Genomic DNA, 16,216 nt, shown 5'->3' with positions numbered 1-16,216 from the left:
TCACCTTATAATATAATGCACCATGAGGTGACCGTTGTGATTCAGAGCTACATAAATAAAAAATTAAATTTTGCATTGAACTGTATAGCCAGAAAACTTGTTGTTGGGGCTCACAGATGTAGATTGGAGCAGGCATCCAAATGGTGAAGCAGCAATATTAGCACAATTCACATGTCAAATAAGACAAATCGGTGCATTAAATGTGTGAGTTATACATATGTGCAAAGTATATGTAGAGGGTGGAGCATAGCCTACACGAGTGATTGATGTCACTTGGCGTTCTTCTGTTGCTCTGCAATTTAGCTGCCAAAACACTAGTCAGCAGTGGAGTTTTCCTCCAGATGATTAAAAAAAGATGGCATAAGAAGTAGCTTGAGTAGTAACTTAGGATTAAATGGCAGTAATGAACGGGCCAATCAAAGTCATCGTAACTACATGTTGACACAACTCACATTCCTATAGTAGTGCACGTTAGATCATAGTTTAAGTTATGGCGTTGAGTTTTAAAAAGGTCTGCGATTAAGACATACCCATGATGCAGATTCAATGCAAGAGCACAAATCTTAAGCTACTTAAGACATGAAGGGATTACTATAATTGAAAAAAAGAAGCTTCTAAATATGTAATTTTGAGGAAAAAGACAATGACAGAAGGATCTTAAAATATACTTTTACATATGTAGTCTAATCTAATATTAAGCAACTTGCAAAGGAAGGCTGATAAGTTGCTTTTACAAGCTTTAACCTGCCAGAACAAATATTTAACTTGGAAAAATATTAAAATCAGACAAAAGATGAGTTTATAATACTACTATAAATATAGCTTTTACAGATATCTCACCTTGTAGCACCACAGAAAGCTGTTCTGCAGCTGACCTTTTCAAGGTGATATCAACCATGTCTGAGTAGAGGATACTAAACAGCTTCTCAACAGATTCCACCTAAGACATAAAATAAACACATAGGTAAGCACTTACTTTTATTAGTGCACACATCAGTTTTGTGCTATGTATGCAGGATTATACCTTTAAAACAGACTTCTTGCTGGTATCAAGTGTGATGTCTAAAGGGTTTTTAAGGCAGAAGAGGTTGGGGAGCGAGGCAATCATTTGTTGATCCAGTTTTGGCCGGGCTGTATTTGAATCGTCGCTTCCAGTGAGGTGGGGCAGGAATTGCTGCACTGCTGCTATTCTCACACTGTTAATAATGAATAATGAAAGAATATAAGCAGGTGTGGTTAAGGACTTATAATTGCTGCAAAACAACCTAATTCATGCGGCGAAGCAAAAAAAACAAAACAAAAAAACATTTACAGTTTGATTTTTCAAACAACAACTCAAGAAATAGCTGGCAGTGAAGGCGGCAGCTCTATTACTTGCTGCCAGAATTTACCAGGGCTTCTCTGGTGTTGATTTCCATTTCTATCAATATTCATAGATTGGGACCGGATGAGAAAGTGTTTTACACAGGCCTCGAAGAGCATTTGGTTGACATGACAAGCACCTGACAGCAACACAGAGGCCTAATATACCCACCACAAGTTGGAGAGTACATTTTCAGGCTCTTGAGTGTTTGTCTGGCTAACAAATAATCCCGAGAACCGACGTCAAAATCATCAAACAACTCCACGAAAGGAAAACGGAAAAAAGAAAAGAAACATGCCAGACATCCAAGTATACTCATCACAGGCACAAACACACACATTTCTGATATGCACACAATTCCGGGCAGGCACAAAATGCTCAAACGAGCACAGAGAGAAACAACAAGAAAGAGCAACAAAGGAAAGACCCAGAGAAGAGACTCACGCGGGCTGCTTAGTGAAAAGGAGTCGCAGTGCCGCCTTTAGTTTGGCTGTACTTGGGAACACACTGTCTCTTGCCATGTCCGACATGTCACTTATCAGCAGGACGCAGTTTCCCAGTGACTCCTCGGTGCTGGCGTAACCCTGCCGCACACAGACACACAAACACACACAATTCTCAAGACTGCCTTGGCAGACAATAAAGCAAACAATGGGGAATTCCAGCAAAGCGGTGCAAAAGTAAATAAAATATGCATCACTTTGATTACGGGTGGTTTCGTTTTGTCTCTTGTTGACATGGTGGGCCCATCTCTGAATGGCCTTCTTGAATTAAATCACACTTGACAGTAGAGCAGGGCGATATGGCCAAAAATATTTATCACGATATATATTTGAAATTTTGCGATAACGATATAACCGACGATATAATTGATGCGAGACAAAATACAACTCCACAACATTACTAGCGCAAAAAGACAACCTTCCATTTATTTTCACTTAAACAAGAAGCTGGTTTTTATGTACATTAAAGCTTTATAAAAATGTAACAGTGCAAATGCAAATTCCTTGCTGAAAGTTTAACCAAAAGGCATTTCCAGTAGAAATGGGCTGACACATCCTGAGCATAACCATGTATAATATCCACTGAAGTTAAAAAGAGGTGCTTTGCAACATTAAACTGCAGTGTGCAGTACGTATTTTTCGGACCATAAGGTGCACGGGATTATAAGGCACATTAAGCGAAACAAAGCAGTCAGATAAATCAAACTTTATTAAACTCATTCTTCTTGCTTCCTCCACTTCTGTACCATTGATTCATTAATGTTGAATTCTCTGGCAGCTGCTCTATTCCCATGTTGTTGCAGTATATTAATGACTAACCTCGTATTATGGATGGATTATCTCAGTTGTTCTCCTGACTGAAGTTTGGTCCGTTTACAGCATCCTGCCATGCGATTGCATTTGTCTCTAACCATGAAGAACCTTCACGTTAACTTTTATAAGTGGAAAAGTGTTAGTGTTCGTCCTCCAGCTTCACTGTTTATGTTATGCTAACATAGCTGTGTCGCTAGCGATCACGTAGCACATCATTATATACCAGCTAGCCCAACTTCAGTAACCCTACAAACGTCACTGCTGTTTAGTTTCCTGTCTTCATTTATGTTGGAAGTGATAGCAGAGCTGTACGTTTGATTTTTTTCAGAAATCTCTCAGTCAGAACATGCAATATCATGCTTAGGTAACTAGCGAAACTAGCGAGCTAACTTCCGCTAGCTTCCTGGTAACTTCTAACTCCGTTAAATGTAATAACTTTTGTTTTCATGGATGCCTGGAAGTTAAACTTTATAGTTACACCTGGTAAAGCAGCAATGCTGATCGTTTTATTAAAGATGAAAGAATTTAGACAGTTTTTAACTCTAAGTGATGCTGCAGTGTTGTTTGACCTGAAGCATACGGAGTTTAGAACCCAGATTACTCCCAGATTTAAGAGCATCTTAGTCCGACAAATATGACAATAACAACGGCCGCTTGCATGTTCTGCAAAAAAAATGTGCTTTGTCGTGTATCTGACGGACAAACACCAAACCAGTTCCACATCACGGAAGTTGCACCATTTTTACAAACCAATTCTGGTTCATCTGTTTCACTCAACAATCGGCCATGTGCGTATGAAAACAAAGGCACTGCGCATGCGCGTTTTACTCCCATTCTATCGCGATATTTCATTTTCCTATTGTTGCCTAACATTATACCGGTATTACCGTGAACGGTATAATATGGCCCAGCCCTACTTGACAGCCTAGTCAAAGCCTCATGTTTATTCATGAAGAATTTCCTGGCTTTCTGTTCCCTGGAACTGAACAATTAATAAAAAGTTTTTGTTTCTCTTCCCCCTCCACTCAAAAAGGAAACAATATAACAGAATATGTAAATGAGAAAATAACCAAATTTTTCTCACTGGCAGCTCAATGCACAGTCTTTGTGGTCCAAGAGTGCTAATATTGCACTTTTGATCATAGCTGTTCTCATTGTAGGCAACATACACCCATTCTTCTCTTCCATAAATATTGTTTAATAAGCTCCAATGAGATGTGCGCTTTATGAGCTCTGCAGTGCAAATACTACTGAGCCTCTGAAGAGATTACAACACCTGTAATATGGGCATGACCGGGTAAAGTGCCTCATTGAATCTGTCCCAGGCTGATGCTGTCATCATCAATCGTCCCTTGAGCAGGAATAGCAGGATATCCTTGGCAAGAGCATTCACCTATAGATCACAGGTAAAGTGCTGAGTTCACAAAGGCATTGCTGATAAAACATCTACTAACAAGTACTCCATGTGACAACTTTGAAATGTCTGAATAATTACACAGGTTTAGCATGTAATGTCCAAACCCCCTCCACAAACCCCTCTGCTTTTAATCTCATGATTACCTGTGAGTGACTGTACTCCATTATCAGAATGAGCTCTCTCAAAGGTCTAAAACTTGAAAGGTATAAGTAGTACATTTACCTTTTGTGCCGAATCTTGGAGTCCAAAGGTGCTTATTTCATAGAGCACCCTGTGGTGGAGAAGGAAGCTAACTCCAGCACATGCCCCTGGTTCCTGACGTGTCGCATTCTGGATGCCAAGGCAGTCCTAGGGGTATATGTAATCACACCAGAGCACATCATAAATTCTCACTATTCTCACTTGTGCTCGCATATAAGAGTTTCAATTCACTTTAAATGTAGAAACTCACTCTAGTCAGTAATTGGCAAAATGAAAAGAAAGACTGATTTCAAATGTCAAGTGGGTTTTTTATAGTGGCCTGTCAAAGAGCTGTGACTCATCCATCTTCATCCCACTTATTTACATATGGGTGCCCCACTAAACAGGCTCACATTAAGGCTATATCACACTCATATATTTTAACCATGACCCTCCGCACTCATCCAAACAATGACTGTCTATATAAGATGGCTTGCTCTAACCTTGACCAGGTTTAAAGTGCATTCATATGTTTCTGTCTTGACGGGCAGTAAAGGATGGGCCAGCAGCTTGAGGAGGAGTTTCTGGCTCTCCGTTTGGAGGAGGGGACTGGGCTGTTCAAACTTCCACCTATAAGAACATAATCAAATGGATTTTAACTAACTTCGTTAGCAAAAAAAAAAAGTCATTACTATGACTGACTTCAGATCTGATGTCTTACAGATAAGAGCAAATGTGAACACATTCTTTGATGATAGGCAAGTGCTGGTGAAATGGAAGGCCATCTATGGCTTGGTCTGCCAGCTCCACTAACTCCAGCCAATTCTTCTCCCCCTTGAGAAAAAAAAATACAATGTTTAATTAACAGTCAAGTAGTGATGAGATACAGTCTGAAAAGACTTCACTATAGTCATATATAATCATATACTTTGTTCAGGGATAACATTATGACCACCTGCCTAACACTGTATTGGTCCCCATTTTGCTGCTAAAACGGCTCTGACCCATTGAGGCATGGACTCCGCTAGACCTCTGAAGGTGTGTTGTGGAATCTGGCACCAGGTCTGATCCACTTCCATGGATCAGATGTCTTTGTCTAGCACATCCCACAGAGGTTTGATTGGCATCTGCACAATTTTTAGGTCAAGTCAACACCTCGAACGTGTTGTTGTGTTTCTAAAACTATTCCCGAACTGTTTTTGTTTTGTAACAGGGCGCACCATCCTGCAGAAAGAGGCCTATGGGAATATGGGGTAACACCATTTTCACGAAAGGCTATACGTTGTCTGGACCTGAGGTAGGTGGTGCATTTAGAAGTAACTTCCACATGGTTGCCAGGACACGAGGTTTTCGTAGCAGTATACTGCCCAAACCATGACACTGCCTCCATCGGCTTGCCTTCTTCTCATAGTGTATTCTGGTGCCAGGTGTTCCCCAGGCACATCCTAAGATGCACCCGGCCAGCCATGTGACGGGAAAGAAAATGTGATTCATCAAACCAGCCAATCTTCTTGAATTGCTCCAGCCTTTGCTCCCCACGTGCATCAATGAGCCGCGGCCACCCATGACCTTGTCCCTGGTTCAGCACTATTCTTCGTTGGACGACTTTTGATAGACACTGACCACTGCAGACAGACATATATAGCTACAGTTTTGGAGATGCTCTGACGTGTTGCCTAGCCATCACAATTTGATCCTTACACTCAAATCCCTACGCTTGCCCATTTTTCCTGCTTCTAATACATCACCTTTGAGATAATCACGTTTACTCACGTCACCTGCCAGTTGTCATATTGTTATGCCTGATCAGTGTGTAGTGTATCCATATATATATACGTATAAAGGATGCCTAGTATTTGTATTTGATGTGGTGATTATACCTCCGCTTGTGCTTCCCTGAGAAAGATGCAAGTGGATTCCATCCAGAGGGCAGCTCGGGTCACCCTCCTGTAGATTTCATGGCTGTCCGAGTTCACCTGCTCCAAGTAGGCCACTGCTGTCTCTTGCATGCTGGGTAACAAACTTCCCAATGATGTGTCCAAGCATAAGTGGAAAAGAGCTGTTGCAGTGTTTTCTGGGAGATTGTCACTAGCCTGTGTGATGTTCATAGAATGATTAACTTTCAAATGGAAAACAGTAACTGAATCAAAGTGATTCTGTCACACAAGCACACACACCTTCTCGGGTGGGAGGATGGTCTGTAGGAGTTTAATGGTAAATATGGCAGCGCCTATGTAGGCTATTCTATGGTGAACCTGAGAATTGTTGGGAATATCCACTGAACAGCTGTGGTGATAGCTCAGTATATCCCCCAGTAGCTCCATGCAGGTTTGCAGCTTCTCTTTCTAAAATAAACACAAGCAAAAATGTAGACAAACACACACACTGCCACACAAACGCACCAATACGTGCACATGTACTCGCACTGTGTGAATGTTCACACACACTCAAGACACAGCTTCTGGCTGCGAGCCAAGAGAAAAATTGTTCGTTCCAGGGGTTAGGAATTGAATGTAATCAGATTTCAGGGTTATTTTGGGACGAGATACAGATCCACCCTATCTCTGTATGAATAAATTGGAACAATCTATTCTCAGCCACTTTGTTCTGGGTGTAAAAATTGTTCAATGGAAGATGAACACCAGCAGGGGGCAGTACATGCCCTCTGCATTGCTGAGGCGGGCATGAACAGTTTGGTCCATTCCCACAGGAAAAACCTAGAGGTTTGGCACACAAAAGCTGCTCTCCACATAAAGATGACAAAATAGTTCTCAGGCTGCAAGGCTCTGGGCATGTATTAAACAGCAGAGGGCCACAGGGGCCTGGACTTGACAAGTGTGTAAATCCCCCTGCAGAGGAACATACCCTTTAAAACAGCCATGCAAGATAACAAATGATTCTGCATGGTAAAAAAAAATACACCTGTTTAACACAATCTATTGTGCGGACTTTATGCATGTAATAAATGAAGACATTTACTAGCCCTGCAATTCTGTGCTGGGATAAACCCAAGGGTACAGATGGGAAGTTTGCATGTATGCAAGAAGTTCTTTATAACCAGCAGAAAGCCTCTGTAACCTTTATATAACACATAACGCTCAATCACGTGCCCGCAGTTCTCCTTGACAGTCGAGTACCGTATGCCTGTGTGTCTGTGGCAAATTGTCTGGTGGCCAAGTCAGTTCCCCTTTTCACTGAAGTGTCTATTCATCTACATAAGAGGCTGTCATGAGTTGTGTTGACTTGCCAGCTCCATCCCCGCCAGGCTGCGATCGTCCCAGACCAGCTCACAAACGCTGTCCCCAAGCAGGAGGACAGCGTCACACAGCAGCTCCAGAACGCGATGGAAAGCATGCAAACCTTCTGAGAAACAGCAGAGTGAGAGAGAAAACAAAGCAAGAGCGGAAGAAATGTTTTGACGTGATCAAATAACAATGGAGAGAATCCAGTCAATGTAGAGAAACAGGTGAGGGAATCTTAAGTTCAAAAAATTAAAACAAACAAACAATTGAGACTGAGATTATTGATTAATGGCTTAAAAAATAGTTTTACCACTCATATTTGACCAAATAAGATCATTTGAAAAAGACAAGCATACTGACACTTACCTGTCTTAAGCAGTGGTATGGCACACTCCATAGAGGCAACAGTAAACTGAGCCAAAGTGAGCTGCCGTAACTGCAACTCCAACACATCTTCTACACCCAGATCAGGAAGCTCCACATGGGCCACATCTGCAGGTGAATGGGCCATCTGTCTGGGGGCCTGGACTGCTCCTCCACTTCTGTGTGAGCTGCCACTGGATGAATTGCACACAGACGAAAAGACAACTGTAAATTTGTGATCTGTTCTTGGACCATTCAAATGCAAGGAGTGACGTATCCGCTGTATAGGGATGGAACATAAAAATGAATATGCCATCACATGAATCAAACCTGATTTTTAAACACTACAGACCGGCCGCTAGAGGGCTCCTAGTGTTTTCATATTTAGAAGAACATCCTTCACAGTCTTTCTTTTCTTTCACACTGCTTTATCGTCTTGTGTGGGCTGCTGGCGTCACTAGTGATTTTGTCATTATCAAAGCCGCAGAAAACCCTACTGTGCACAAATTCTCAAAGAAATGTAAGACTCACTTCTTAAGCCTAATGAAAAGAATCGAAAATGTTGAATGACGTCAAGAATATCATTTCTACAAGCAAAGTAGAATGACTAACGTAATACCACGCACGCCTCAGAAGTGTGACAAAAAGCTAAAGGGAGTCTCTACTCTAGGAGCCAATATGATTACTAACATCTATGCAAACAATACCTTAAACAAGAAAAGATACACAAAAAGAGACACATTTTTATTGTTTTTTTTTTAAGTATATATTTCAAACATACAGTCATGTCGATTTCATACGCGTACCTATTAGAAGCTGCGTCTCCATCTTGACCATCTCCTCTGGCTCTCTGGCTTGTGCGTCCCACTAAAGAAGGCCGGGGAGAGCACTCGGACCCAGGAGAGGAGGCCCCCGAACGCTGGGTCCCCAGAACCTCCTGGGTGTAGGAGAAGGACGAGTTCTGAGAAACTGGATCTACGCACCCACAAATAAATAAAACAAATAAGTTAAATGCTTTGATATTTGTTAGACATTGATTTGTGAATATAAAAATTAGGAATTCACGTTGTGGAAGCAATATGTTCTAGATCAGTTTTAGACTTGAGTTACAAGAAAAATACAGCTGATTAACAGAGGTGATAGATACCAGGTAGTGATTTACTTATATAAGCATGCAAAAATAGCTGAAAAATCACCACATAGATGACAGTGGAAGATACTGATATCATTATTTAAAAACAAGTAAAAAGGGCACGCTACCTTGTTTCGCAGAGTAGAAGCTTGGGTCTTGATGAAAGCGCAGCCGCCTTCTTAATCCCACACAAAGCTGCCGGAGACAGGAAAGAGCCGACAAGTAGATGTAGCCTGACTCCTCTTTACCTGGACCCAGCCTCAATAGGGACAGAAGGCTCTGCAAATGGAACGGGACATTAACGGCATAACAGATTACATTACTGCTAAGGTGTTCAGTGGATGAACACCTTGTAATATCCAATAAAGGTTTATTGCAAATGTGTAAAAACTGCATATTAGTCAATTTACAAAGCTACGCCGAGACAAACACACTGTATACCAGACTTAAAGTCAAGACTGACAGAAAAGCCGTAATAAAGTTCACTGGATAAAAAGGGCAAATGGAATTGAATTATTGAAGCAGCAATTTGTTCAGAGTTCAGATTCCCTGCCCTCTGAAGCTAATGATGTCATGTATCTAAATTCAAGCCTTTTAATTTTGCTTAATGGCTGCAGTAGCTCGAAAGAGGACCAAGTAAAGCCACAAGAAGTACTTTTCTGTAATCGTTTCTTTTTTGGTGATGACACTGCTGGGTGACAGTATGTTAATGCTACCGTGAGACCGATGTAATTTAATGCACCACTTTATTAGCAAAATAGTAATATTCACTGTGGCTCATCAGGGCAAAATGATGTCTCCCCCAAAACTCTTTTTATGCCAGTGAAACAAAAGAGCTCACAGAACTGATGTGCTTTGTTACCAAGATGACAGTGGGGAGATACATCACACGGTGTTGCTCGCTTTAAAAGAAATGGAGACGGAGTATGTATAGCTGTACAAAGTGGAAACTCATTGCAGACTTGAGTATTACGACCCCATGGATCAGCTGCCAGCAGAAGCCAGCAAGGGCCATCGAGGGCGACAACTGTTCAAAGGCTGTGCCTGACAGCGTCCTGTTATACAGAAACTCTGCTGCTCAAGGAGGCCTTTGAGGGAAGAAGCAAAATGTTCTACCAAGGACTTTCACACCTTGCAAGAGGTACATCATGACAAAACTACATCCTAGCAGCAATCTAGTACCTGCTCAACCAAAGTAAGCCTTCGGGAGCCTCACAGCCTCCTACAAGATCAGGGACGCAGAATTATAAATGGATGCTTTGTTCAAGGACACCATTTGACAGGTTATTATTTTGACAGTGGTTGGAGTGACCATCCTATAAATCCGCTATGAGCTGGTCACGCTAGCCACTCAAAACAGCGCACTGCATCTAATCGATGTGAATACCATTTGGCTAGAAAATAAAACCAGACTCTGATTTTTTGATTGGCATCTTCAACTTCATTTCTTAGGAAACCGACAGTGAATAAAGCATTTTCAAACCAAGCGAGAGCAGCGTTTGTATTCAGTACAGAGATCGTTTCTGAACATAAGCACTACACATGATGGTTGCTAAAAATCATAGAGTCTATAAAATAAAAACAGTGAGAGCTCTTCTAATGCCCTGATAATTAAATAATGGAAATTGCAATCACTACAGCATTGTCTCTTTCTGGTCGAGTGTGAACATTCTCTTTGTTAAAAAAAAATAAAAAACAAAACAAACAAACAAAAAAACTACAAACCCCCCAGCATAAATGTAGAGACAATAGACATGTGTACACAATAACAGTGAAAAAACACCCAGATTCAATACCTTTACAATGCCCGGCCTTTGCAGAAAGATCTCAGCAGGAAAGTCTTGCATAATGACATCACACAGAAGTTCACAAGTCGTTCGCACTAGGTTGGGATTGCTGCTCCCCAAGGAACTGTTTCAAAAGAACCACAACAGAGTTATTTTTAGTCTCACACGCTTGTGGAGTTGATTAATACAAAGAATTTCAGCAGTAAAGAACAACACAAATACTATGCAATGTATAGAACTGGGCATCAAATAAAAACAGGTTTGAATTCAGAAATGGTTGAAAAACAAAGCTAATTATAATACAATTAAACTGGGTGAAAAGTGTAATATGCTACTACTTAAAGACATGCATTTGTCTCTTACTTCTCATTGGAAGAAAGTATGTGCCTGTCTGTGTTTGTCAAAGTCAGCCATGGAAACACAGAAAACTTCAGACATCTCACAGATTTGTGCTCTATATAACACAGAGGGATAAAGCATGAGTCCTTTAAGGAAACAAAAATATCATGCATAAAACATTAGAGAAAGATTTTTTTCAAGCAAAAGGTACCTGCTATCTTGTGAGGCGGTATATCCATATTATTTGGCATGCTCTTGTGGAAATAACCCATTTTAGGCAAATCCTCTTGAGCTGAAACAACAGAGACACGAGACTTGTAGCTGGGATAATATCTCCGTACAAGAAAGTTTAAAGCAGTTTGGTAATATAGACCATTTCAACCAAACTGCCTCTAATATCATATTGTGAAAATTTAGTATTTTATGAATGACAGATGCTAAAGTTAAACAAATAATTGGCCTAACATTGAACACCTTTTGAAGATGTACTACGTGGTCCATGTGAATAGACAACTACGCGACTGGGGAGGAGTTCTGGTAGGTGGAACAGCTGGTCCAGGGTTCCATCAATGACAGCTCGCAGGCTGGGCTCCACGTTAGGAGACAGTTGGGTGAGAAAGTCCACCGCCCCAACGTCTCGCAGCATCTGGGCTGCACTTGGATGCTCCAAGACACAATAGTGCATAATCAGAAAACTGGAAATTATATGTCTTGGTTTGATATTGTGTAAATTTTATACAGGTGACATAAGGTTTTGGAATCATGCGGTGAAAATCAGAACAAAAGTAAATCCTTCATTAATTATGCATTTTAAGCCTGGTTAGCTTTTGGAAAAAGAAAAAAATACTGAAGCTAAGGCCAAAATTACATTTAAAGTTCACGAGTGTAATTTGCCATCTGGCAGACTGCTCTTCTCTACCTACAATTCTTGATTTATTCACCTTGCGTTGCATCTATTATCAGTATACTTCTTATCTACCTTTGATAAGGTTAAAAGCAATTCAAGGGCCTCTTCCTTCATTGGCACCTCGGGGAAATTGAACCACTCCAGAAGATACACAAACAGCATCTTCTCCTGGACAATATCATGGACGGAAATCAGGGAAAGATCCAGCTTGCATAAGATGCTCTTCAATGCTCGCGCTCTTATCTCCACCAGAGAGTGACCTGAAAGTTATGAGAAATCAAAAATATTAAACAGGGGAAAAATTGGAGCAGAGTTAGCAAAGGCAGCTAAGGTTCCCTGACTCGGGGTTCCTTTACAAAGTTAAACAGTTTCATGATAATTTAAGTGCTGTTATTCCAAACAATGACAGCCACATATAAAAGTTGAGAGGGAGCTGCTATTGTTAGCGGCTAACGGGTTTTGTCATCATTAGTTAAAGTAAGCTATAGTCAGCTTCTTGCGCGGTATTTTCCTAGCTAACAGTTCAACGCACCCATTTTCCTTATAATGGAAGATAAATCCATGCTCGGTGTCAAGTTATGATAAGTTCTCCTGTGTTAAAGTTAAGTAAAAGCTTCGACCGAGGTTTGTACATCTGCTGAGCTGTTGTTCGCCAGCGTCATGTCAACAACGTCTGTTTTCAACTACCGCGCCAGCGTCACTCCACTTCCTGTGCAGGTCAGGACCGGGTGCGTTTACTTGAAGCAACGGTGTAGGAAAACTGATACACTGCAGAATTAAAGCTCTATTTTATTTTACATTAACACAAGTTACCTTGGAGGAAATATTTCAACTAACTTAAAGTAAAATATTCGTATATCACATAATCATAATATAACATAATAACATTTTCATTCATTTAAAATAAATACGCCACTAAAGGGTCAAAAGAATCCCGAGGGACCATAAATTATCAGCAGCTGCAAAAAAATAAATAAACACCTTAAAAAGTAATAAGAATAAATCGACCTGAGACAAACAGTGTGTCTTTTAACTGTATAGAAAGTAGACTTACATTCAGACAGTGACAAAAAAGTTAAAGTTTATTTATAATGAAAAGGGTAAGATTAATGTATTGAAGCAAGGGTTTGTTGAAAGTTGATATTCCCTGGCCTTTGAAGATAGTGGCATCATGTTTCTAACAAGCCCCAGTGGTCATACGTGGCAGGGATCCATCTATTTTTCTTTATAGTAGTGAAACTTGCGGTGTTATAGTTATAGTCAGAATTTTACATACATTCATCATGGCCATGAATGTCAAAATAATGTTGGTCTTTTAATGATTTCTGTGAACTGTTCTTTTTCCAGGGTGAAATTATTCCACAGCATACATATTTGATAGCTTTAAACAACAAGAATTGAGTGGACAAGTTTGAATTTATTTTGAATTTTTTCTCATTCAAACTGGGTCAGTAGTAGACATACAGGCTCAAATATATACACAATAAATACATTCACTTAAACCTTTTAATAAGTTGTAATAAGTTGTGCTAACTTCTCATTAGTGATCAAGCATGACTGAAATTTGCAGTTGCATACACAGACAGGACAAATGTCTTCTAGAGAAGTGTTTTATGCTTAGATGAGACAAAGATTGAGCCACAGTAGCAAGAGGCTTTCAAACTTACAAGCACTGTACCAAATGTCAAACTCGGTGGTGTTAGCATCATGCTCTCGGCTCTGGTACATTGCACAAAATGAATAAAATAATGAAGGACGGGCACTGTCTCTAAATTCTTCAACTTCACATCAGTTCAGCAGCTAGATGGTTGAAACCTGGATATTGTTGGGTGTTCCAACAGGACAATGATCCCAAACACACTTCAGAACTGGTTTTGGAATGGATAAAGCCGGCTAAAATTAAGCTTTTGGAGTGGACTTTCCAAAACCCCAATCTCAACCTCCTATTGAAAATTTGTGGAATATGCTTAAAAGGGTACCAGGAAATCAACTAATATAAATGAACTTTACCAATTCTACTAACAAGAGCAGTCGAATATAAAACCAGAATTAGACCAGAAGTTGGTTAAAAGCTATCAAAAGCATCTGGTCGAGGTGCAACTTGTTAAGGGACATTTAGCAAAATATCAGATGGGATGTATGTATATATTTGAGCCTGTATGTATATTTTGATCAGTGTGGATTAGAGAAAATCATAAATAAATTCAAACTAAAAGCTGAAACCTGCCATGAAATTCAAGCCTATGGCGAGTTGAGATACATTTCTAACCACAACTGTATTTTGCCCTCCCCTCTAATCTTACCAACACTGATAACAAAAGTCCTGAAACCATTTTAGTAGAGGGACCTGAGACCTGCTTAGGAGATGCATGCACTGTAAATCACAGGCGATCAACAAATGTCTGTCTCTTGTCGGCATCTTGTTTGTCATGACCCATGTGATGTGCAGTTTGGTTACAGACCACTCTCATTTGATGTTTTGAAAGTTTCCACAAACACCCTGAAGCAATTTCTCTTTCTAGCATCTGCAGTGTTTCAAGGCATCTCTCAAAAACTCTGAAAGGCTGTTGCATTGCTGACATACTGAATAAATTAAATCTTAACAGCATCTATGTTATCCTGTCATTAAACACAGATGCTCTCAAAAATCAAAGTTGATGTGATTCACCTCTTAACACGACTACAGGTGTAAATTATTTTCATATGCCAGCTGTAGAAGCTCTCACACTCGAGATGGGACGTGGATGTGATCCGCAGACAGGGTGATAATTAACAGACTTCGCAAATGATAATTTGATATCCTAATAATATAATCACACAGCTTTTGCAAATTCCAGGAGGATTTAAACCCATAATTAATTTAGCCAGATACTATAGGGCATGTTTTACTATCATATTAATGCATTAAGCATTAAAATGGATATAAAGTCTAATCCAAGACTCTTTTTAAAAATTTCATCACATATAGATTCTTCTCAGCTTGCTTCAAATGTATATACAACATTTTATTCCATCACAGTCTTTGCCAACATCAAATACAGCTTTATTGCTCCAGAGAGCCACGTATGAAACATACAACAAGGTAAGCCAGATATTCTAATCTAAGGTGATGTTTCATAGCTGTACTATTAAATGCAAAATCCTACTTTTATACATCTATTCAATTTTGAATGCATTTGTTGTTGTTGAGAACCTTTGCATCTTGACCAGAATTGAAAACAATGCTTTGTGGGTTGGAACAGAGCTTGTCTGCACAACATGAGTCATATTGATGGGCTTGCCAGAGGGTCCATTGACCTGTGGAGGTTAAAAAATTTATTCCAGTTCTCTCAGCCTCTGATATAGTACACAGGACAGAGTTTTTATGAATGTTTCTGACATTCTACAGATGTACAATGAGAATACAAAGTGAGAATTCTGACATCCGAGCAGCTGAGGAGGTCTTCTTTTACCTGGAAGAAAAATACATTGCCCTAGGTCAGACTAGGAGTTTTCAGTAGCTGTTGAGTATTCACCAAAGAGTACATCACTTCATTGTTTGACAACCACGCTGTGTCTTGGATCACTTGTTAACACCAGCTTCAGACAGGAAAGAAAACAGAAAAACAGAATAATTGAAAACATGGGGTAAGGTGAAAACATGGTGTTATTCATTATCCCGTTTGTTTGTCATGAACTCTGTTTTTCCCTCTGATATTTACACAAAATCTCCCTATTTGGTGTTTTGTACTCCCATCTTTTAATTTATATTTAACACTCATCCTGATGACATATTTAACCCTCCTGATATTTCAACCATAAGAAATAATCATAATAGCAAAATAATAATTATAGGAAAATTAATTTCTTCTCAGAGCATTATTAGTTAAGTAATAAATGTCATCTAAAGAAGAAAAGGCAGGTTATTGTTAGTATTATTGCACAGTTGCAAATCTGTACTTTTCTTTAGTGCAAATTGGTGCTTTTATCCAGAGCACAATCCACATTAATACTTAAAAGTTTATTTACCATCCTTTCGCTCTGGTATCCCTGAAATTTCAGTCATTTTAAGTAAACATTATTTGTGCTGGATTTATATGATGAAACCTACTGGGCTTGTAAATCAATGAAATGGGCACACAATAAACACAAGCAGCCCAGTGATGTCATCTCTGTCTGTGTCTGGCCTGG

General features: G+C 39.8%; 1 protein-coding gene across 1 annotated transcript in view; it reads right to left on the bottom strand.

Moving 5' to 3' along the window:
• rttn (rotatin) overlaps positions 1-12,769 on the bottom strand; it is a 37,190-nt gene extending 24,421 nt beyond the window's left edge. Inside the window, exons 1-19 of the mRNA XM_086306124.1 lie at positions 12,579-12,769; positions 12,119-12,306; positions 11,614-11,803; positions 11,351-11,431; positions 11,164-11,254; positions 10,810-10,924; positions 9,142-9,292; positions 8,688-8,856; positions 7,885-8,075; positions 7,524-7,639; positions 6,454-6,621; positions 6,157-6,369; positions 4,998-5,110; positions 4,780-4,906; positions 4,319-4,444; positions 3,956-4,072; positions 1,808-1,947; positions 1,025-1,196; positions 841-940 (exon numbers count right to left, since the gene is read on the bottom strand). Coding sequence (XP_086162250.1) covers positions 841-940; positions 1,025-1,196; positions 1,808-1,947; positions 3,956-4,072; positions 4,319-4,444; positions 4,780-4,906; positions 4,998-5,110; positions 6,157-6,369; positions 6,454-6,621; positions 7,524-7,639; positions 7,885-8,075; positions 8,688-8,856; positions 9,142-9,292; positions 10,810-10,924; positions 11,164-11,254; positions 11,351-11,431; positions 11,614-11,803; positions 12,119-12,306; positions 12,579-12,609 — 2,599 coding nt within the window. The 5' untranslated portion in view covers positions 12,610-12,769. The remainder of the gene's footprint in view (positions 1-840; positions 941-1,024; positions 1,197-1,807; positions 1,948-3,955; positions 4,073-4,318; positions 4,445-4,779; positions 4,907-4,997; positions 5,111-6,156; positions 6,370-6,453; positions 6,622-7,523; positions 7,640-7,884; positions 8,076-8,687; positions 8,857-9,141; positions 9,293-10,809; positions 10,925-11,163; positions 11,255-11,350; positions 11,432-11,613; positions 11,804-12,118; positions 12,307-12,578) is intronic.
• Positions 12,770-16,216: the final 3,447 nt, after the last annotated feature.

This window comes from Aulonocara sp. 'chitande type north' Nkhata Bay, linkage group LG9 (genome assembly GCF_057382095.1).
Source record: "Aulonocara sp. 'chitande type north' Nkhata Bay isolate Kocher_YH1m ecotype deep benthic linkage group LG9, A_spYH_male_GT1.1, whole genome shotgun sequence".
NCBI classification, from domain to species: Eukaryota; Metazoa; Chordata; class Actinopteri; order Cichliformes; family Cichlidae; genus Aulonocara; species Aulonocara sp. 'chitande type north' Nkhata Bay.
This window is presented reverse-complemented; position numbering and strand designations above follow the sequence as displayed.